General features: G+C 38.4%; 1 protein-coding gene and 1 pseudogene across 4 annotated transcripts; both read right to left on the minus strand.

Moving 5' to 3' along the window:
* Nucleotides 1-491: 491 nt before the first annotated feature.
* On the minus strand, nt 492-22,250 carry LOC127786990 (DAR GTPase 2, mitochondrial). Of its 4 annotated transcripts, none has more exons than XM_052314808.1 (9): nt 21,815-22,250; nt 21,182-21,286; nt 10,376-10,453; nt 9,722-9,872; nt 9,511-9,581; nt 9,002-9,098; nt 8,678-8,880; nt 5,346-5,448; nt 492-1,099 (listed from the first exon to the last, which is right to left on the minus strand). In XM_052314808.1, the coding sequence occupies exons 1-9, from the start codon at nt 21,977-21,979 to the stop codon at nt 858-860; spliced, it is 1,215 nt and encodes a 404-aa protein (XP_052170768.1). In that variant the 5' UTR covers nt 21,980-22,250; the 3' UTR covers nt 492-857. The 4 variants fall into 4 exon arrangements, with proteins under 4 accessions (XP_052170768.1, XP_052170769.1, XP_052170771.1 ...); XM_052314810.1 differs by having other exon boundaries at nt 957-1,109; XM_052314809.1 differs by lacking the exon at nt 5,346-5,448 and having other exon boundaries at nt 535-1,109.
* Nucleotides 15,319-20,055, minus strand: LOC127814125 (uncharacterized; annotated as a pseudogene).
* Nucleotides 22,251-23,412: the final 1,162 nt, after the last annotated feature.

A 23,412-nucleotide genomic window follows, 5' to 3' on the forward strand; every position in this document is an offset into this window, starting at 1 on the left:
AGAGAGATGTCTGCTCATAGTTTCTTGCCTTTTGGTACATAATATATAATTTAAGTCTATTACTCGATGTTTTTTAATTTATTTTATTTAAGTTATATTTTTGTCTTTAACTGATTAATTATTTTAAAAATCTATCCAACACCTATCTAAGCATTGCTCTTTCCCTTCTCCAGTTTGATACCTTGACCTGATTTTCATAATATTAGAGGGAAAAATAAAGCTCTGTTACATGCTTAAAATACATGTAAATAATTTGCTATCTACTCAATGGTCTTATTCAGCATATGTATTGGTGAAGTAACAATGACTTTCAGAAACACATGAAGTTGTCAAAGGTTTATCCACTATAAGCCATTTTGACAACTCAATCTACGTGTAGTGAGATAAGAAAGCTACATTAGTGAGAAAGCTATCGTAATTGCTGGACAAAGAAAAGAAAACAAGAGAAAAATCCAACCAAATGTTCCAAGGTACTCAGAACTACAGATCCAGATGCGTGGTATCTCCAATAAAAGTGGTTTACAAGTAAGGGAATGGTTTCTAATATATGCATTTCTAGCTGTGATTCTTCCTATTGGTTAGCTTACAGGTTAAACTAACTTGAAGCAGGGCAGGTAAAGGTAGATGGACTTCCCCATTTGTTGAATTGAGTTGTAGTTGTGAAGATGTCCAAAGGAAAAAAAAAAATACTATATTGCATTAATTTTATCAAACTAGGCAAATTAAACTACAAAGGTCAGAGGAAAGATGCCCCCTTGTCATGAAATCATCTAATTAATGAGCCACAATTGCATCTCTACATACCTCTTCCTACAAGGTAAAGAGACAACACTGCATGTTATATCACAGAGCAAAGTTTACTGGGAATTCCTCGGAACAGGGTCTAAGGTGTAATGCCCCAGTCTTCCTGTCCGATACAAATTGAGTAACTTGGCGGCAACCTTACTAAGAGTCCCTTCTTCTGATTCTTCCGGCACACGTAAGGCTTTTGAGAGGACTACGAACTGTGCTTCGATAAGTTTCACCAAGTCCTTTCCATCTTCTATATTATCACGAAAGGCTGAAATTGCCTCAAAGAGCGCTCGACGAACATCACGCACTATAAAATCCTTTAGAACAATTGTGAATCTCATTGCCAGATTAAGAATAAGATGCAAGGAACCACAAGCAGAGAATGGACAAGATTTAAGAGTCAGTATTCTGTTAGATTAGAGCCAAAAGTAACTAGCCAGATGTAGCAATGCAGTGCAACTATAGAGATCTTTGTCTAAAAGACAACACCAGTCTAACCTTACTGAGGAACATGCTACATAAACCACCCTCTGAAATTCTTTGTTTGTAGTTTTTTTTTTTTTTTGTTTTTATCTTTTTTATCTTGATTGCGTTAGGAGTATATATCTCATGTAGTTTTATTTAAAAAAAAAAAAATGATCATTTCAAGTAGTTTGTAGGTAAAAATAATCTTTTTACCTTACGGATGCTTATCCATAAGATAGCAGAAATGATCCTTAGAAAGTTAAAACGGCTCCTACAGTCATTCAGAATGCTATTTGAAGTCAGTAAGATTGATATGTCCTTATTTTCTATTTCATCTGGCGTTCCATTGTTCATATTCTGCAATTTCCTACTCGACAGTTCAACACCCACCCTTTTATCCTGGGCAAGAATATTTTCCAAAAGATCAAGATAAATGGGTAAATATTGGGCAAAGTAATGAACATCAAACAGGAGAAGGGGCAGTTGAAGGAACAAGATTTTCATGCTATAGTTCATTCGCGACCTTAAAGAAGTTAAGCTTAGAAGACTAGGTCTACCTCCCATGAACAAAAACCTTAGCTTAGTTTCAAAACTTGTATTATGCAGTTCAGACCTTTAACATTTTCACACTAGCTTTGCTGCTTGGGAGCTTACTGTAGGTAAAGAGTGGGCTTTGTTCTGCTAAATTTAGCACTTCATGCCACAGGTATTTGTAAAACAAGAATAAAAATAACTTTTATCAACTACAATGTAGATGTTAGCCCTTTCCAATGTTGTCATGGATCCTAACCAGAAAGTGCTAGCTGAAGGTGACTATTGGATTGGGTTCATTAGACAAAGTAATATACCCATTACATTTATAATAAACTATCAATGTGAGATTAGGTCGTGGCAAATTCCCTCTAAACAAGATAGAGAAAATATATTTTTTTATTTCTTAGAATAATACGAAGATTTCTCTTTTCTCTTTATAGAGGAAGAGAATAATACAAAAAGAAAATAACAAAAAAGGAAAGAGGAATATACATAGCTTCTAAGATATACAAAAAATATTCTATATTCAAAATACTTCTATTTCTACACTCCCCTTCAAGTTGGCTTGAAGATATCTTCCATGGCAAGTTTGCTCACAAGTTTCTCAAACTGAGTTCTATATACTCCTTTTGTAAGAATGTCAGCCACTTGGTCAACTATTGGAATGTAGGGCATACAAATTACTCTATTATCAATTTTTTCCTTAATAAAGTGTTTATCCACCTCTGCATGCTTCGTCCTGTCATGGAGAACTGGATTATGAGAAATAGAGATTGCAACTTTATTATCACAATAAACTTTAGCTAGAAGGGAAGTGGAGACCTTCAAGTCTGATAGAAGCCTCTTTATCTACAAGACCTCACAAATACCATGGGCAACTGCACGAAATTTGGCTTCAGCGCTGCTTCTGGCCACCACATTTTGTTTCTTACTCTTCCAAATAACAAGATTGTCTCCCACAAAGGTGCAGTACCCTGATGTAAATCTTCGGTCAGTTATACTGCTTGCCCAGTCTGCATATGTATAAGCCTCTATATGAAGATGTCCACGTTTTCTAAAAAGTAGACCTTTCCTAGGGATTCCCTTTAGGTACCGTAGAATTCTATAAGTAGCTTCAAAATGTTGTGAACCAGGTGAGTGCATAAATTGACTTACAACACTTACAGCAAAGGCTATGTCTGGTCGAATATGTGATAAATAGATAAGTCTACCCACAAGTCTTTGATATTTCTCCCTTTCTACCACATTCTTGGCCTCGGTAGGTTGAAGTTTTAAGTTAGGTTCAATGGGAGTTTCAGCAACCTTACACCCAAGCATTCATGTTTTACTAAGTAAATCCAGAATACACTTACGTTGGTTAATAAAGATCCCCTCCTTAGATCTTGCAAATTTCATCCCAAGAAAGTACTTTAGAGGACCCAAGTCCTTGATCTCGAACTCATGAGCTAATCTCCTCTTAAGCTCTTCAATCTCTCCCTTGTCATCACCAGTAATTATTATATCATCCACATAGACAATTAAGATTGTTTTCTTACCGTCGTTGGTGTGCTTGAAGAATAGTGTGTGGTCTGCTTGGCTCTGAATGTAACCATAACTTTTCATCATCTTTCCAAATCTTTCAAACCATGCTCTCGGAGATTGTTTTAGACCATACAAGGATTTTTTAAAACGACATACCTTGTTTGTACCAAGGCTCTTTTCAAACCCTAGTGGAAGATCCATAAATACTTCTTCTAAATCACCATTTAAGAAGGCATTCTTTACATCAAATTGGTGGAGTGGCCAATCAAAATTCACTGCAAGGGAGAGGAGAACTCGAATGGAGTTTATTTTAGCTACTGGAGCAAATGTTTCTTGATAATCAATGCCGTATGTTTGGGTGAAACCCTTAGCAACCAGCCATGCTTTGTATCTTTCTATGCTCCCATTTGTTTTACATTTTATAGTAAATACCCACTTACAACCTACTGTTATTTTGCTTTCTAGTTTGTTCACAATCTCCCAAGTTTCATTCTTTGCACTCATTTCCTCCTGGACTGCTAACTTTCAATCTGAGTCACCAAGGGCATTCTGAATTATTCTTGGGACATGCAGGTTAGAAATATTTGAAAGAAAGGCCTTATGATGATTGGACAATTTTTGGTATGACAGGTATTTAGCAATTGGGTGTTTGGTACAAGATCTCACTCATTTCCTAGTAGCAATAGGGACATCAATATCGAACAAGTCAAATGAAGAATAATCTGAAGGAGTGAGTTTAGAGTTACCATGAGAAGAAGAAGTATTATCGGAAAGCCCATCATTCGAAGACGTCGATTGTTCAATTGTTAGAGGAATATTCGGATTGATAGTATTGTTCAAGGTTTGCCTTCTTGTATAAAACTGAAGCTCCAATTTTGGAATATTTTGATCCGTTTGTGGTAATTCTCCCCCTGGTTCCAATCCCATCACGCTAGGCACCTGTGAACCAGACACACCTTGTTCCACAATGTTTGGAACATTTATATTCTTGAGTTGTTTATCAGAGTGGAGGGGAGCACCAATCATGGTAAGACGAGGATCATAGAGTTTTAAGTAATTATCCTCCTCAACATTAGAATTCAAAAAATTATCTTCTTTCTCAATATGTTCCCCCTGAAGATGATTTTTGGGAAAGTAGGGTTGAGTTTCAAGGAAAGACACATCCATACTAATATAAGTTTTTTTGGTGACAGGATTAAAGCATTTGTACCCTTTTTTATTTAGTGCATAGCCCAGAAAGACACATTTTCCAGCTGTGGGATCCAATTTGGAACGAAATGTTTGAGGAACATAAACAAAGCAAGTGCTTCCAAAAACTTTTAAGGGTAACTCAGAATATATACGACAGAGAGGGAATAGTTGTTTTAAAGAGTGTAAGGGAGTTTGAAACTGTAGAATGCGAGTGGGCATACGATTGATGAGATAGGAAGCGGTTAAAATTGCATCACCCCAGAGATATTTAAGGACATTCATAGAAAACATGATGGCCCTGGCAACCTCGAGTAGGTGTTGATTTTTCCGTTCAGCATTTTGTTGGGGAGTTTCATGGCAAGTGGATTGATGTAAAATTCATTTTTCTTTTAAAAAAAATCTCAAAGATTTATAAAAATATTCAGTGCCATTATCAGATCGAAAAATACAGATTTTTGTGTTAAATTGAGCTCCAATCATATGGAAAAAATCCTTGAAAGTTCTAGGCACATCTGATTTCTTTGCAAGAAAGTAAACCCAACAAACTTGAGTATGATCATCAATAAAAGTAACAAACCATTTTTTTCCAGACAAAGCGGAGACTTTAGAAAGGCTCCAAACATCACTATATATTAAATAGAATGGTTTTGAAGGACAATAGGGTTTTGGAAGAAATTTAACACGATGATCTTTGGATAAATGACAACTCTCGCATTGAAACATAGAAGGATCCACGCCTTTAAACAACGTAGGAAATAAATATTTCAAGTAAGGAAAACTGGGATGGCCTAGCCTAAGATGCCATTGCATTATTTGATTAGAAACAGAAGTAGAACTAATACCACTTAGCCTGTGAGCTTTTTTATTACGCAAGACATCCCCATCCAAATAGTAGAGCCCGTTTATTTCTCTAGCACTGCCAATCGTCTTCCCCGAGTTCTGGGCCTGAAAAATGCAATAGGAATAAAAAAAAATAACACGACAGTTAGAGTCTTTGGAAAGTTTACTAAGGAAAAGAAGATTGCAGGTAAGTTTAGGAACATGGAGAACTAATTGAAGATCAATATTGGCAGAAAGTTTAATGAGACCTTTACCTGCAATAGGTGAAAGACTACCATTGACTATTCTTATTTTTTCACTACCAGAACAAGGAATATACAAGTTGAATAGATGCGATAAACCAGTCATATGATCAGATGCTCTTGAATTAATGATCCATGGAACAGATTGAAAAGAGCTAGATAGGGCAAAGGAATTTCTACCTGAATAGGCCAAAGAACAATTGGGTGTACCTGGGGACAAATTAGGCTTTAGCAGTCGCAGAAGTTGATCAAGTTGCTCTTTGTTGAATGGTCTTGCATCAGCTTCATGGGCAGTAGGTTGGGATTGCTTCGATCTAGACTTCCAATTGGCTGGCTTGCCATGAAGCACCCAACAAGTCTCCCGAGTATGGCATCGTTTATTGCAATGATCACATCAAACACGAGGTTTTTCTTCCACCTTTCATTGACCCGCAATATGCCATCCACAAGCATTAGCATCAACAGTCACGAGCGCCATATTTTTAGATAGCCCACTTTCACCACTCTTTTTCTTGCCCAACATAACCAGTCTTCGGCTTTCTTCACGCCGAACTTCAGAAAAAGCTTCACTAAGAGACGAGAGTGGATTTCTACCGACAATCCTCCCTCGGACTTCATCATACTCAACATTGAGTCCAGCAAAAAACTTAAATACCCGATTAGCATAGACCATTTTCTGATAATATTTGCAATCTTATGTGTTTTTCCACTCATATGTATTGAAGAGATCCAAGTCCTGCCAAATGTGATCTAAAGAATTAAAATATATGGTGACAGTATCTCTACCTTGTCGAATCTCACCAAGTTTCAAGTTGAGCTTGTAGATTTGGGATTGATTCCCCAAATCAGAATATATGGCAGTGACTTCGTCTCATAGTTCCTTGCTGTAGAGAAACACATATAGTTCGAACTTATCTCTTCCTCCATGGAGTTAACAAGCCACGTCATCACCATTGAATTCTCAACATCCCAAATGTCATTCAACGAGTCTTTATTGTCCGGGGCTGATGTGGCGCCAGTTAAATAACCAATCTTTCCCTGACCTCAAATGTACATACGAACAGATTGCGACCAACGCAGGAAATTGGTACCATTGAGATGAATGGTCGTAAGCTGTACCGAATGTGAGTCGGAGGAGTTTCGGGGAACTCGAAACTAGTCTTGAGAAGACTGGGATTGCTGGGTCGGAGTGACTGAAGATGTAGAGTCAGTCATGATGTTTGAACAAACAGATCAGGGCAGCAGAAGCAAGGACCCACTAGCAGCTGGATCTGGATCTATACACAGTGGCTGGATCTGGACACCCTGGCAGTGACCCACGGATTTGGATACTTGGATCTGGGTACCCAGTTGCCCAATCTAAACAATAGAGGGCCAGAGCTTATTTGAGGGACAAAGGCAACGAACGGCAACACGAACGAAGCAGCACAATCAGATCAAGGACGTTTGATTGTGCAATGCAGCATGAACGAAGGATAGGGGTGGCTCTGGGGTGCGACACAGAGCCGACCTTTGCGATAGCAATAGGTGCGAACGTCTGATGCGTGATGGAAAAGTAGCATGAATGACAGATAGGGGCGGCTCTAGTGTGCGATGCAACGCCAACCTTCACGACCAAGGACAGCAACAGGTGCGACTGATGGAAGCCGACCTTGGAAGCCGACCTTCGCGAGAGGCTAGGAGGTCGCAGCCATTCCAGAGGTGGGAACCCACTGGAGAACAACGATGACTGTAGATGCGGCAGCGGTCGGGATGGCCAGATCTTAGAGGTGGCGGCGGCAGCCTGAGGATGCAGCGGTGATAAGCAACCGGTGAAGGACGGCGACACTTCTTGGGTATAGCAGAGGAATAGGAGAAATTAGGGTTTCACAGTGAACGGCTGTGATTTAATCCCTAATTCTTGCTCTGATACCATCTAAACAAGATTGAGAAAATATATTTCTCTATTTCTTAGAATAATACAAAGATTTCCCTTTTCTCTTTATAGAGGAATAGAATAATACAAAAGGAAAATAACAAAAAAGGAAAGAGGAATATACACACAATATACATAGCTTCTAAGATATACAAAGAATATTCTATATTCAAAATACTTCTATTTCTGCATTCCCCCCTTTCAAATCCTGGTGTCCACGTCAGGCCAGAAATCAATATCTCAATATCACTTTCTTGCATGCACCAACTCGATACACTGGGGATCCTCCTCATTCAAAAGTGCTAGCTGAAGATGACTATTGGATTCGTCAAGGAAAAAAATATACCCAAGATCTCCCAATGAACTCTGATGTGGGATTAGGTCAAGACAGGGATATAAAGAAATATATGCAGAAATATTGTATCATACTTCACAGACACAGGTGCAAAGTGCAATAAGAGAAAGAGTGTCAAGACTCTGAAAATTATATTAGAGACAACAACCCAAACACAGGTAATAGAAAGTAGTTAATCTCCAATTTTTTCTTTCTCAATGGCGTATCCCCATGGTTGAGGGAGGGTTGTTTTTTCTCAATTATTGGTGGATTTTTTTTAACCTTATTTCTCTGATGATGAGGAGAGGCAAACCCATCATTGACCATTCTGAGTTCTTTAGAAGACTATTTATTTTGTTTCTCAACAAAATGAGTTACATGGGAACAAAAAACAAAGCATTGAAAAAGTTCACTGATAGGATATTGTTGATTTGATTTATCTTATTTTTGTTTTGATTTATCATAATTTTTTCAGGTTTTAGAGTTATATTTGGTTTAGATTTTAGATTGTTATCTCTTAGTTCGGTTTTTGTTGAGATGATTATAGTTAGGATAGGATTTCATACTTATATTTAGGATTAGAATTCAGCTAACATATAGGTAGATGTATACTGAAATTCACCACTCTTGATTACTGAACACTTAATTACTGAATCTCCCCTGAGGTCTCTGCTTTTTCTCTCTTTCTCTCTCCCATCTTTTGCTTCTTCTCTCCTCTTCTTAATCTCTTCTCTTTCTTTTTGATTTTCTGCAATCTTTATGCTGTTCCACGTCATTCACTCCATTCTTCCCCCGCTTAAAATATTAAGATCAAATAATAAGATGGTACAAAAGACGTCATACCTGTGTGTGGTCTGTGGTATATTCCTTCCGTCTTTTGTCCGACTTAGAGTCACCTGACGTTTCTAATTTGTCATCTACTGATAATTTTTCATTCTCAGAGGTACACAGTTTTGCCCATTTGTTGTATTCATCACTCAGGTTGAGGATAGCCAAAAAATATTGAGCCAATTCTGCTTCCCCAACCAAATAGTCCCTGAGAGCCCCTGCATTTTCAAGCATACATATAGAGCTGCTGAAATGACAGGTCTTAATCATCTCATCATACCCAGATGAAACAGACCTTGTCCCGTCACAAAGGCAATACTACCTTTTGTAAAATTGTACCTGTTAAAGCCAGTTTGGAGCACACCTCATCATCAGGAATTTCGGGAGGCAAAACACCAGGGGTGTCCAAGACATAAATATTAGGATGGCTGGCAATCTGAAAATGAAAGTTAACTAGCTTAGCACATGATGTGAAATATTTATAGCAGACAGATAAAGGAAAATTGGGGGGGGGGGGAGAGAAAAAGAAAACCCAGAAAAAAGTAACTGCATAATATAAAAGATATTTTCTTACACTTGTTCTTGCAAGGTCCTTAAAAGGACTATATTGATTAAAATCCGAACTCAAGTAGTTTTATCACACAAATTGATTATTGGTTTCTGCATTTTCTTAGCAATCGAATCAAGCATCATAATCAACAATAAAACCTAACTATGACTACTCATATTCTTGTCCCTAAGTTAATACAAGGTAAGGGATTAGGTGGTCTTTGAATAACATCCTTTGTCAAAATGACCTTTAGAGGGTCTCACAAGCATAAAGCACAGAAGAAAGAAATATTTCAAACCTTCAAGCTGCTGATATTTCTTGTTTCCCCTGGCTGTGGAGTTACAGTTGCATGTTTCAACTTCCCCTTCTCTGAAAAATAAAAATATGCCACCAAGTACCAAATTAACCACTCATGAAATTTTCTATATGTGGAAAAGGATTGAAAATGAGACTTCTAACTTGAATTAGAAAAACACTGATGGATAATAGGGTTGATAAAGTTGGAGTACCAGCAGCACTAATCCGACCAATTTGATGCAAGGAATTGGCAAGGGCAGACTTGCCAACGTTAGGGATCCCAACAAGCATAACTGTTGTAGTATGATTAGAATGGCCAGTCCTCTTCAATTCTCTAACTTGGGCTTGTATAAAGTTCAGGAACTGTTAAATGTGAAATCCAATGAAATGCCACTAAATTTGATGCACTACAACTGAATTAAGTGAATCAATTATAGAATAATGTCTTCTATTGCCTTATTCCAATGATTTCTGTCTTGGAACTTTCCATCATGGACTTCAAGTCCATATTTGAGCTATACATAAATCGTGACAGAAACCTACCAAATGAACACCCAATTTGAGCATGGTAAGAACAAACCAGGCATAGACATGCTTCTACAGACCCTGGATTGGAACTGTTAACAGTTAAGGAGGTGATTGCATGTCTGTGTGTAGTAATCCAAGCAAGACAAGACTCCACACTGAGAATGGAAACTAATTATTGATGAACTGAAAGTGACAATAAGAAAAGGCAGACTCATGCAAATGGTATCTTAAATGCAAGGATCAATGATATACTCTTGAAACAAAATAGAATGGCTCATCTGCATGAACAGCCCAATCAAATGTTGCTAAATGTATTGTGAAGGAGTTTTTGTAGTTACCCGCCTGATGTCCTCCTTATTATGAGAATTGACTCCATAAGAAATGTAGTTTTGTCGTTCGAAAAATGCCCTCCACTCCTGTAAGGGTGTGAAATATAGAAGAAGTGGATATAGATCAGACTCCATCCAAGTCAATATTCTGAAAGTAAATATAACCAGTGCCAAGGAATTTATTTCGCTAGCCACTAGGCATACACAAGATATGCAATTTAAGACAACTGGTACACCTCTTCATTTGCTTTACCCAAAACATGTATGCAATAGTGAGCCGCAAAAACTAGAGTACCTAATGAGTCTCAACGTCATGAATCAAGAATCCAGGATTTTCTATCAGTAAAGAAAAATAAAAATAAAAGGAATGAAAGAATAAGCTAATTAGCTTATTCTGAATATAATTGGCAATCCGACTGGTCAGGTAATTAGATTTTGGCTGGGGGAGCATAGGGCTTTACTTTTGTACCCATTCAAGTCAACTCAACTTAAATTTAAAAAGGCCGATTTACTTTTACAGTAAAAATTTCAACGGAGACAGCGAATTCCATATGAGAATAAAACATATGAAGACAAGCTTCATAATTCTATGGCAAGTTTTATGGTCCCGTGAGTCACATTATCTTTATCCCTCTAAAACTTAGAAATTTCTAACATTTGGTTGTCAAGATCAAATCCTGACAGGGCTTCTCTTCCAATTTGGAAGAGAATTAGAGGTGTAGAAGGGAAATAAAATAAAGAAGGAAGGATATAGAAGAATCGAGAGAGAGAGAGAATTTAAATTTTTGTATTGATCGATGCCTCACATGGGCAGAAGCAAGGCTTTATATATAGCCTCTGTCGCAGTTGTAACTGCCTATTCCTGATTTATTACAATTAGGCCCCCTCACTAGTATGAATTACCCCTTTGTAGCCCTTATACTATCGGGCACATAACAATTCCCCCATTCTTCGGATGTCTCTTGTCCCCAAGAAAGTTAAAGCAGCCCAATCGCCTTTGGAAATTGCTGAAGTAGATCGGGTAGGTACTCCCATGTATTGTTCTCAGGGTGTAAGTTGGACCAACGAACTAGGACTTGTGTAATCAGGGCCTCCTGCTTATGTATGACTCTTTTATCTACTATAGTCGTTGGCTCAGCCTCTGGGCTATTGTTTCCAACCATAGGGGGTAAAGAGGGGCTCGAGGGATTGGCTTCTGTCGAATTCTTAAGGAGGGAGACATGGAATACATGGTGTATTTGGGTGCCTTCTAGTAGTTGCAGTCGGTATGCCACTTTTCGTACCCTGGCCACAATTGGATATGGTCCATAGAACTTTGGACTCAGCTTTGTCACATGTGACTGTGCTAGGGCCTTCAAGTGAGCTTGCCTTAGTTTCAGATATACTGCTTCCCCAACCCTGAATTCTCATACACTCCTCTTTTTGTTTGCGAATTGCTCCATTCTATTTTGTGCAGTAGAAAGTTCTCTCTTCAATGTAGTCAATACTTGTTGCCTCTATTGTAAATAAGAGTCTATTGTTGCCACCGTGGTGGATTCTCCCAAGGTTGGTAATAGTGGGGGCTTATAACCACATAGAGTTTCAAAAGGGGTCATCCTTAGGGAGTTGTGGTAGCACAAGTTGTACCACCATTGGGCTTATGCCAACCGGTAGGGTGCGTGAAGCATAAGCAACGAAGGTAAGTTTCCAAACACTAGTTAACCCTTTCTATCTAACCATTTGTCTCTGGGTGATAAGCCGAAGACATGTGGAGTTGAGTGCCTAGGGCCTTCATCAATTCCTTCCATAGGAGGCTGGTGAATACTTTATCACGATCTAAGACAATGATAATGGGATTCCATGTAACTTCCCCACCTAGTCTAGAAATGCCCTTGCCACTTCCTAAGCAGTGAAAGGATGTGCCAAACCGATGAAGTGAGCATGCTTAGTAAATATGTCCACAACTATGAGTATACAGTCTCGTCCTTCTGACCTTGGGAGCCCTTCCACAAAATCCACAATGATATTAGTCTAGGCCTAGTCCGGTATTGGTAAGGGTCATAACAGACCTAGGGGAGGTATGGACTCATGCTTGCACCTCCTGCATATGTCACACGATAGGATATAGTCCTTCACCATCCTCTTTTGCTAGGGCCAATAGAACAACTGCTTAATTATGTGGTAAGTACCATGTATGCTTGAATGCCCTCCAACAAGAGACCCATGTGAAGATTGGAGTATCTTTTCCTTTAGTGTGTCATAGTCCCAAATCACTAATCTCCCTTTGTACCTGAGGATGCCATTAGTTAATGTATAATCAGTTCAATAGTTAGGGTCAAGAACTAATTGTTCCAAGAGCTCCTTGGTCCAATTCCCCTTCTCATAGATGGCAATAACCTCCCTGTACCAATCTAGAGTTATAGAAGTAATGTTGTCAATGTTCCCTCCTTAAAACAACATGAAAGAGCATCAGTTGCCTTATTCTCCTGCCCCTTCCTGTATTGGATCATGTAATTGAGTCCCATTAGTTTAGGCAAACCCTTCTTCTGCAATTGAGTATGGAGCTTCTGTTGTAACAGAAATTTCAAACTCTCGTGGTCTATCTTGATGATGAACTCTCCCATTTCTAGATAGTGTCGCCACCTTTCAACTACGATGAGGACTGCTAATAGTTTGTGGTCTATCTTGATGATGAACTCCCCCCTTTCTAGATAGTGTCGCCACCTTTCAACTCTGATGAGGACTGCCAATAGTTCTTTATCATACACGCTAAGGCCAAGATGTTTAGGGGTTAATGCCTGACTTATGAAGGCTAAGGGTCTACCCTCTTGCATAAGAACTGCTCCTACCCCATTGTTGCTTGCGTCAGTTTCTAACACAAATGGTTTATTAAAGTCAAGTAAGCTTGAGGTTGGTACCTCGTTCAGGGCCTTTTCAACAATTCAAAAGATTCTTCCACCTGGTCACTCCAATGAAATCCCTCTTTTTTTAGCAACTCTATCAATGGCTTACTTATCATGCCACAATTCTTCACAAATTGCGTGTAGTATCCGATAAGCCCCAAGAAGCCGCTTAAGGCTCTAATAGTGATAGGCCTAGACCATGAGATTACAACTTTAACCTTCTTGGGGTCTATGTTGACCCCTGCACTAGAAATTATATGCCCCGAGTACTCCACATGGGGTTGTGCAAATGCACACTTGGACCTCTTGACGTACAACTGATTGAGGGACTTGAAGTGCTATTCTTAGGCGGTTTAAGTGTTGGGAAAGGGAGGGGTTGTAGATAAGGATGTCATCAAAGAACAGAAGGATAAATTGGAGTAGGTAAGGTTTGAAAATATGGTTCATCAGGGCTTAGATGGTTGTAGGAGCATTAGTGAGGCCAAAGGGCATTACCATAACTTTGTAATGGCCCTGATGGGCGAGGAAGGCAATTTTGTGGATGTCTTCTGGATTCATACGAATCTGGTAGTACCCTGATCTTAAGTCAAGTTTGGTGAACACTTTGGCACCCCCTTCCCCCCAATTCATCTAATAGGTCTTCCACAACAGGTATGGGAAATTTTCTTTTTGACTGCAATGGCATTAAGTTGACAGTAGTCAACACAAAAACGCCAACTACTGTCTTTCTTCTTAACAAGGAGTACGGAGAAGCATAGGGACTAAGGCTAGGCCAAATGATGGACTTCTGTAACATGTCCTTGATCATCTTTTCTATTTCAGTTTTCTGTTTGGGAGGGTAACGATATACTCGGATGTTTATGGATTTAGAGTTAGGTTTAAGGTTAATGGTATGGTCAAAGTATCTCTTTGGGGGTAAGGTATTAGGTTCCACAAACAAGTCCTTAAACTCAATTAGAAGTGACTCAAGGGAATCAAGTTCATGTACCTGCCAAGGCCCTTTTGGTTGTTCATCTATGGTCAGCCCCATTTCTCCTTCTATCTGCATGTCTTCCTTTGATTGTTCCATGGCATGGACCGAAAATAATTGGGCCACTTGTGATAATTTGGTCTTGAGAATTCTTTGCAACCTCTTACTTGTTATCAATTTGCACACCCCAATCTCCATACTACCAAAGAGTGTCATCCTCTTCCCTGTGACAACCCTAGGGTTTGGCTAGGGTTTAGAAAGGGAATTGGAAAATTTGGGAGAGAAATAGAGAAGAATTGGAGGGAGAGACAGAGCAGTAATAGGAAGAACGGAGGGAAAACAAGGGAAAACGAGAGAGAAAATGGAGGAGAGAACTATTACTAACAAATCATTTTCAGCATACATTTCTCTACATGTTATAGTCCATTGTTGTTAAAATCCTAATTCAACACCTACAATTTTATTATTTTACATGTCGGGACCCCTAAACAATTCAAATCACATGCAAAATCGGAATTGGGGTAAAATGGCACAAAATTGGGATTTTAATGGGTAAAATCGTAAAATTGCATGGGTAAAATCGCATAAAATCAGGATTTTATTTATGCTTTAAATTTTGAACACCATGTTGTGATGCAAACTAACAATTGATTTGTGATAACTTTAAAATCGCATAAATTATGCAAACTAACAATTGATTTGTAATAACTTTAACCATGCTTTGATTATGGATGGATGAATGATGATAAATGATAGACTTAATATTTAGAAATTTCATATTATTTAATATTTTTGAAATTGATAGATAAAGTAATTTTGAAATAGATACATACATTTCATTTATAATAAGGAATAATCAGGTTATTAAATAATATTAATTTTTTTTATAAAATTATGTTATTATAAACATATATTTAAAAAAATTAAAGAATATTTTTAATTGTCTCTAAAATCTTATGCTTATGGCCCCTGTTTTGATCCCACTTAAAATCTCAATTTTAACTACCTTGCTACAGCCTATTTATAGGCTATTCAACTAAAGTAAAATCCAGACACAACATCCATGTGCACTTCAACATAATCAATAGCATCTCCTAACAAACCATTGTAATTAATTACAATATTGCCCCTCTAATTCCCCTTGGGTCATGACAATTCCCCCTCCTTGAAAGGTTTCTTACCCCCAAGAAACTTATTACCATTGAGTCGTTGTTATTCATCCGATGCCCATCTTCAACAATTGGTTTCTTCTTTGCCTTTTCTTGTTCTCATCTTGTATTTCCCTTTTCTTTTGCTTTCTCTTTTCTTTTTCCTTAACAATACTATGACTTGTTGCAACACCAAGTCCAACCATCCACCACTTCCCTATTGCCATTGAAAATGGTTCCGATGGAGCTATCATTCCTGTAATGATATCATTTCCATTCATAGGAAGAAATTCAAACTTCTCTGTAAGCAAAACATTGTCCATTACTTCCAACTCTTCTAACTGCAATGTCACATCAACTCTATCTAATTTCCGACCTTTAAGTAAATCAACCCTTTTGGCAGTTGTTGTCTTGTCTTGTGTGCCCGTGCCAATGACATATGGATGAAATGTTCCATGCAAGGTGCCTAGTGCAATCCTTTCGTCCTTCTCCTCAAGTACCTGGTAAAGAGGCTTTTCAGGTTCCCTCCTCTTCTACTTCCGGAGATCAATAGCATCAGAAGTCTCAGCTCCATTGGGAGTGCTTGAGAGGTTGTCAACTAATTGAATGTCATCCTTCAATTCCTCAATCTCTTCTTCCACCTCCTCTTCTTCATCTTCTTCTTCCTCCAAATCACCCCGATGTTTGGTCTTATTAATTGGTTCTTCCTCATAGTCGGGTTGATCTTGTAGCAGAACCCCAAAAACATCACCATAAAGCGGACAGCCATATTCATCAACAGGAGGTTTACCCCAACCTCCAGGATGATAACCAAAACTAGCTCCAAGGGAAATAGGAGCATTCAACCCAAGAATTTTCAAATGCAGATAAGAAGGGGGTGGACCATATCTCTACATGTTGATGAGCCCCATGGGGGATGAGCTCATTTAGGCATCCCAAGAGCTTCTTTTAGTTCTTATGACAACATACTAGGCTTCATATCCCTTAGCTTTACCTCAAACTCTTTTCCTTCAAAGTACAGATCGCCATGTGTTATCAGCTTAGCCTTAGTTTGATATTTGAAAAATGCATCATGGAGAACCTGATAATCAATATCCATATTTCCCATATTTGGTTGCATCCTCTCCTGTTGTTTCTGTTTGAGTTTCTTACTATCCTCTTTCTCAATATAAGCATGTCTGATTTTCTCAATCCCTGTAGCTATAATGAAATTGGGAAGTTGAAAAGGTTGTTTCTCAATGCCTCGTTTCCCCTGTTATTCCTCCACTATTCTCTTCTGTTTTAGCTTATTGAATTCCTCAATGTCATCCGTCCTCATCTTCTCCCTAAACCGATTGCAAAGACCATGTACGAACTCCGACCAACTCCATTCCACCCTTTCTCGACTCTAATTCTAAAACCAAGCATTTGCAACATCACCAAAATAAGACGCAGCCATGTTCACTTTCTTCCTTTCAACTACTCGATATTGATAGAACACCCATTTACACCGTTGAATCCACCATCGAGGTCTATCTCTTTCAAACAGGGGAATGTCGATTTGTGGCCCTAGAGGATTGGAGTAGTTACCTCCAATTCCTTAGGTCAGATTGTCTTCTTCCACCTCCACCCTATCACTTGCTTCCATCTGATTGTTCGGCCTCTGTCTTGCCCTCGGCGTTGTTAGGATTGGCGCCAATGAAGCCCAAAGAGGAAAGTCCGTTGAGAGGCCGACAGTAGGCTGTCAAGCAAACATGCTCAAGGCTGCACTCACTTGCTAGCTGATTTGCTGGCTTAATCCAGTAAATTCCTCTCAAAGCCCGCTAACGGCTCGATCCAAATTGGTCGCATACTCCGATCGGCTCCAACTGATCTCTTTTCGAGCTTGTTGGATCCCCATCTCCAAGCGATCATCCAACTGTTCTTGGTTTTGGCATATCCCAATTTCGATAGCATCCAATCGGAATTCCATTTGGTTCACCCCACGTTGCCTTCAATTCCAAACCTCAATTATCAGCCGAGATTCACCAGCTCTTCGGTGCCTTCCAAGTTCAAACACGATTAACTAGAATTCACCTTAACCTCCGCCTTAGTTAAGATGCAATAGCTAAGGACCATCGCCTTCTTAATTTCAGCTTCTGGACTCGTTTCCAATCAAATAACTCGTTGCGCCACTTTTATTTTCCTTCCTCGAATCTAAATTCCACAGCCTGAGTTCACCCAAACCCATTGCACATGCAACAATTAGACCTAGAATCACACAATTGAAATCGTCAATTTATTTCACCTTCAAAATCGCGACAATCACATATTGATCGGCTCTGCTTCAATTCGCCTAGGCCTACGTCCACTTCTCCCCAATCACCGACCATTGGTTGGAGGACCACCGCACTCCTTGAGTTTGCCTTGATCGACAGGTCCTCGGGATCCAATCGCGATCGATGTAGGCTCCGATCGCTCCAATCTGCTTCTCTTTGGTGCCTTAATCTCCGTCTAAATCATTACTCGATCAATTGCCAGAAGTCGTCGGGAATAGATCAACTGATAATCAGCTCCCTGTGATTCAATTGGCTCTATTATAGTCCTTCAAGTCACCTCTAAAGTGAGTCTCATCCTCGCCTTCAACCACTAGACTCGTCTCCGACACTGCTACTTGAATTCCCTAGAAAGATGTGCAACTTCTTAAACGAACTTGCGCTTCACAATTCTGAAATCAGCTTCCGAAAATCGTTGACCTGCTGCATTTCCAAAAATCATTGATCTATGATCAGCTTCCAAAAAACAGCAAGCGAAAAGCTTCTGAGAACCGATAGCTCTGATACCAAATGTGACGACCCTAGGGTTTGGCTAGGGTTTAGAAAGGGAATTGGAAGAATTTGAGAGAGATATATAGAAGAATCAGAGGGAGAGACAAAGCAATAATAGGAAGAATGGAGGGAAAACAAGGGAGAATGAGAGAGAAAATGGAGAGAATTATGACTTCAACTAAAAGTAAAATCTAGACACAACACCCATGTGCACTTCAACAAAATCAATAGCATGTCCTAACAAACAATTGTAACTAATTATAGTATTACCCCGCTAATTCCCCTTGGGTCGTGACATTCCCTTCTTTTTCAAAAGTGGCTCCCATTTTATTGAAGTCAAAACAAATTGGACTCACATTCCTCAACACAATATCACATCCCCCTAGTTTCAATAACCTTAGATCTACTTCAAATTCTCCCCCCTACATTTGCCAACAAAAACCTTCACAAGCTTATTTACACACGACCTTTGGGCCATTAGCCACTATCACCGAGAGTGGATAACTGGATGTGTGCCTATAAGGGTACACTTCAACTTTTTGGCAATCCCTTCATCTAGGAAACTGTGGGTACTCCCACTGTTCATTAGTATCATCAATTTATTATTTTGTGCTTTGCCCTCAACCTTGATTATCTTATTGTTGGTTAGTCCCTTTAGGACATGTAGGAATATTTCCACCTTCTCATCCTCCTCAGTTTCCCCCTTATTGTTGTTTTCTTCTTCCTCTATCTCCACTTCTTCTTCTACTTCCAGTAATAGCAATTGTTGTTTACATTGGTGCCCTAGGGTGTATCTATCTCCACAGCGGAAGCAAAGGCTTGCTTACCTCCTCTATTCTAGTAGTCTGCTTGCCAAGGGTTGAGCAGGGGTGATAGCTACCATCCCCTTGTTGCTCTGGCTGGTCCTCACAATCTCTTTGTTATACCCCTTACTCCTTTGTTGAGAAGCCCCTCCTCGTACCATCTTCCCAGCCTACTTCTGTTTCCTCATGAGAGCTTCCTTTGTCATCTCTTGTAGTTTAGCACATTCTGCAACTTGCTTGATGGATTTAGGCCAAAACATCTTAACCATTAGCTAGAGTTCTTCGCTCAAGCCACTAATAAAGCTTGAGACAAAGTAATCTTCTGTGAGGGTGGGGTTTAGTATTAGCATCATTGATTTAATCTCTTCGAATTTCTGTTGGTACACTAGCACCGGTCCTTCCTGTCTAAGTTTATTGAACTCCTCCACCACATTTATCATGCCTTGATCTCCAAATCGGTCACACAATTCTTCCACAAATTCTCCCCAAACACAATTCTCCTACACCTTACTCCACCCCTAAAACCAAGCATCCCCAACATCATTCAAAAAAGCCGCAACCAAGGTAACCTTATGATGTTCGACTACGTTATGCATTCTAAACATACGCTCACGTCGTCTAACCCACCATCTCAGGTTCTGACCCTCAAACAACAGAATCTCCAATTTAGGAATAGGAAATCCAAGCTAACCAACAGCAAAAGGGACTCCTTGCCTCATTTCCACATTATTTTCTCCAATTATAGGTGGATCTATCTCTAACTCTGAAGATCCTTTAGGCCTAGGAGCCATCCCTTGTTTGGGAAGAAGTGGCTCAAATCTTTATCTAGGAGGAAAATTGGGGAAGAGTCTTACCAAAATTTGGCCAGTAAGCATGACCATGAACTGTTGCATCTGATCCCAAAATTGTTGACTATGTTCCTGCATTTGCTCTTGTAACCAATTGTGCCGATCGCAACTCTCTTCGTGCCAGCTCTCCATTACTCCTTCAATTCTCCTTTCCACCACCGTATCCACCGAGGATTCCAACACTCCCATTGGGATCTGTGCTTCTACAACTATTGTGGACACTTGCTGCAATTGCGATTCCATTTGCTTCATTCTCGTCTCGTCGACCATTGGAAAGAAGTCTTGATAGTAGTGATCGCCCTGAATCGAGCTTTGATACCAGATTGTCAAGATCAGATCCTGACAGGGTTTCTCTTCCAATTTGGAAGAGAAATTGACAGGTTTAGGAGGGAAAATAAAGAAGGAAGGAAGGAATGAAGGATATAGAAGAATCAACACAGAGAGAGAGAGAGAGATAATTTGAATTTCTATATTGATCAATGCCTCACGTGTGCGGGAGCAAGGCTATATATATAGCCTTTGTCGCAGTTGTAACCACCTATTCCTGATTTATTACAATTAGGCCCCTTTACTAATATGAATTACCCCTTTGTAGCCCTTATACTATTCGGCACATAACATAGGTGTGCATCTAATAATCCCAATATATGCCCTCATTTTTGTTGTCGTCGTTACCATCATATTAGTAATAGAAGGTGTTATTCCACCAATATGCTAATCATGTTGCCGCACTACTCAAGCTTTCTTTTAAAGCCTCAATGATCAATTGTATCTCAACGTGAGAAAAATTATCTTTTGACTCTAACCAACCAACTCTCCATACTCTCCACATTCTTTAGAGCCTATAAACTCAATATTCTTATTCCAACTTGTTAAATATATGTAAATGGATTATTTCAATATTCTGAAAAATTATTGATATCTTTTCATATTGTTCTATTCAATCATTCGCAGTAAGGGTTCCAAATACAGATTGGCAAGTGAATCCCTCCCCCAAATTAATCATATAGCCAAGAGAAACAGTAAACCAAAATTGAATGAAATGAGGAATCCTCTTTTTGACTCTAAATGTTCCACTTCAGACCTTGCAGATAAACATTGATATCGAGGTATAAGACAGACTTGAAAGCATTTTATAATAAGCCTACTTGTTATTTAGTGCCTTTAAGCTTTGTACTGACTTATTAAAATACATGTAAATAAATAATTGCAATGTTCCAAAACAGATAGAAGATCTTCAGATTATGCCATTCAATTATTCACAAAAGGGTTTGAGAAATACAGATTTCAAGGGACTAGTTCAATTAATCAAACCATAAAAAACATCGTCCACCATAAGAAAATCCTAGTTGATAAGGCAACAGAGTGAAACATCCACCTCAGTTTGCACGCGATTTGCCAGGTCCATCTTGTTCAAGACTATAATATGCCTTGGGGATTGTGCACAGTTTCTCAACAACTCATATTCTGAAGACGATGGAACCTGAAATTGACAAAATGACATATTATCACACTTTGAAGAACCGGCATCTAAAATCAAATAAGCTGAAATGTTATCAGAAATCCCACACCCACTAAGGAAAGCACTCTATCCATCTTTAAGAACCTCAACTACAATCACAAGCCTTAACCCCAATAGGTGGGATCAGTAACATAAATTCTAGACCTCCAATCACCTCAATCTATGACCATGTCCTCTCTTAACACAAATATATCGATTGTTGATCCCACACCGAGCCAATCTACAACACACTTGCATAAACCACCATCTCAATTTCAATATCCACTATGTATAGTGCATCGAAAACATCCACAGAATACCATGACTAACTGGGGTAGAGTAAATTGTTACAAACCCAGGCCATAAAATAGCTAGAGTACAGAGAAAGAAGCACACATAAAACCACCATTCACGCATTTCATCAAACAGATGGCTTGCTAACACCACTGTGCGTCAAATTAAAACTTAAAAGTAATGCAGGTCAAGAAAAAGTGCAAAAAGATGAAGCACCCTTGCATCTCTGACTTCAACGACTAGATCAACCAACGGTAACCGCTCCGCTATGGCACGAGAAGCCGCCGCCATGTGAGGAGTATACCAGGTTGACCCTTTCTTTCCCGCAACTTTCTTCACGGCAGCACCCAATGTTTGAACGAAACAAGACATTGCCGCCATTGGGCACTCGCCATCAAATCAAAAGAACAAAAATACAGTGGTGAAACGGTGGCTTAAATCGATTGTTTGATATGGAGCTGGCGATACCATGAAGTCAGATACATAGCCGTTGCTGGGAGCCAACAGTAGCCACCAAGAAGAAGATCGACAAATGGATTGGGTAACCAAATTAGATAACAATGTAGAAATCAGCCCAATTCAGTCGGTGCTCAATCCAACGACAGAAAGGCCCAAACACATGAAATGAAAGATCAACCCAGAGCCGAACCTAAAGGCCGAAGTGAACTGAATTATATTACTGAAAGAATATATATTATATACACTTTGCACCCTCGAGATTCGACCAAATGATAGAAATATTCCCAATATTTAAGAAATCACAATAACCTGCCTTTATTTTTTTAACTCCAACGGCATATTTGATAGTCAACTTTTTTTATAAAAAAAAGGTAAATTTTTTACCTAATTTTTAACTTATGCATTGTTTGACATTTATTTTTTTTTAAAAAAATCATTTTCCTTGCAATAGTTTCGTGTGAAGGCATTTTCTTTCAAATCATGAAAATCAAATTTTTTAGGAGAAGAGATAGAATTTTTTAGGCAATTGAAAGCAAGCAGTGGGCGGCCACTGGGAGATGAGGGAAAAGGGTAGGTGGGTGGGGGGTTTGTAAATTATTTATATTTTTTATTTTTAATAATAATTAGTAAATATAAATATATAAAATTATGTATAAATTATTTCTTTGGAAAACAAAAAATAACAATTTTGTAGTTTTATTTATTTGAGAAAATAATTTAATTAATTTAAAATACATTATTATTTTAAATTTTGTATACAAATTTTATTACTTTTCAATACATTTTCATCATTAAATTCCATAAAAAATGATTAAATTGTATGAAAAATATTACCAATCAAACACCAAAAGATGAAAAATACCAATCAAACAGATTAAACTTTCAATTTTTAGGAATTCATTTTCCTTACAATTCAATTCTCTGTAATTCATTTTCTTTCCACTCAAATTCCACTTTTACAATCAAACACACCCTAATTATATTTCTCCTTTATCGTTGTCAAAATCATTAATATATGGTGAAAATATCCTTGCATTTTTTCTTTCTCCCTTCATCGTCCTCCTCTATCAACAAATTAACTAGAATTCAACGATATATCGATCTTTTTGTGATTTAGCGATGGTAAAGAGACAATGATCGACAAACAATCAAATTTCAACTAATTTGTCATGTAAGAAAAAAATAAAGAAAATGATATAAAATATGAAAATATTTTAATCGTATTAAAACTTTTAACATTTATAAATTAATGATCGAAAAATTTATAACTAAAGTTGTAAACTCATATCTATATTATTTATCAAATGTGAAGAATGTCCTTATTTTTTATTAAATATTAAAAATATATAATATAA

This window comes from Diospyros lotus, chromosome 12 (assembly GCF_014633365.1).
Source record: "Diospyros lotus cultivar Yz01 chromosome 12, ASM1463336v1, whole genome shotgun sequence".
In the NCBI taxonomy this organism is placed as follows: domain Eukaryota; kingdom Viridiplantae; phylum Streptophyta; class Magnoliopsida; order Ericales; family Ebenaceae; genus Diospyros; species Diospyros lotus.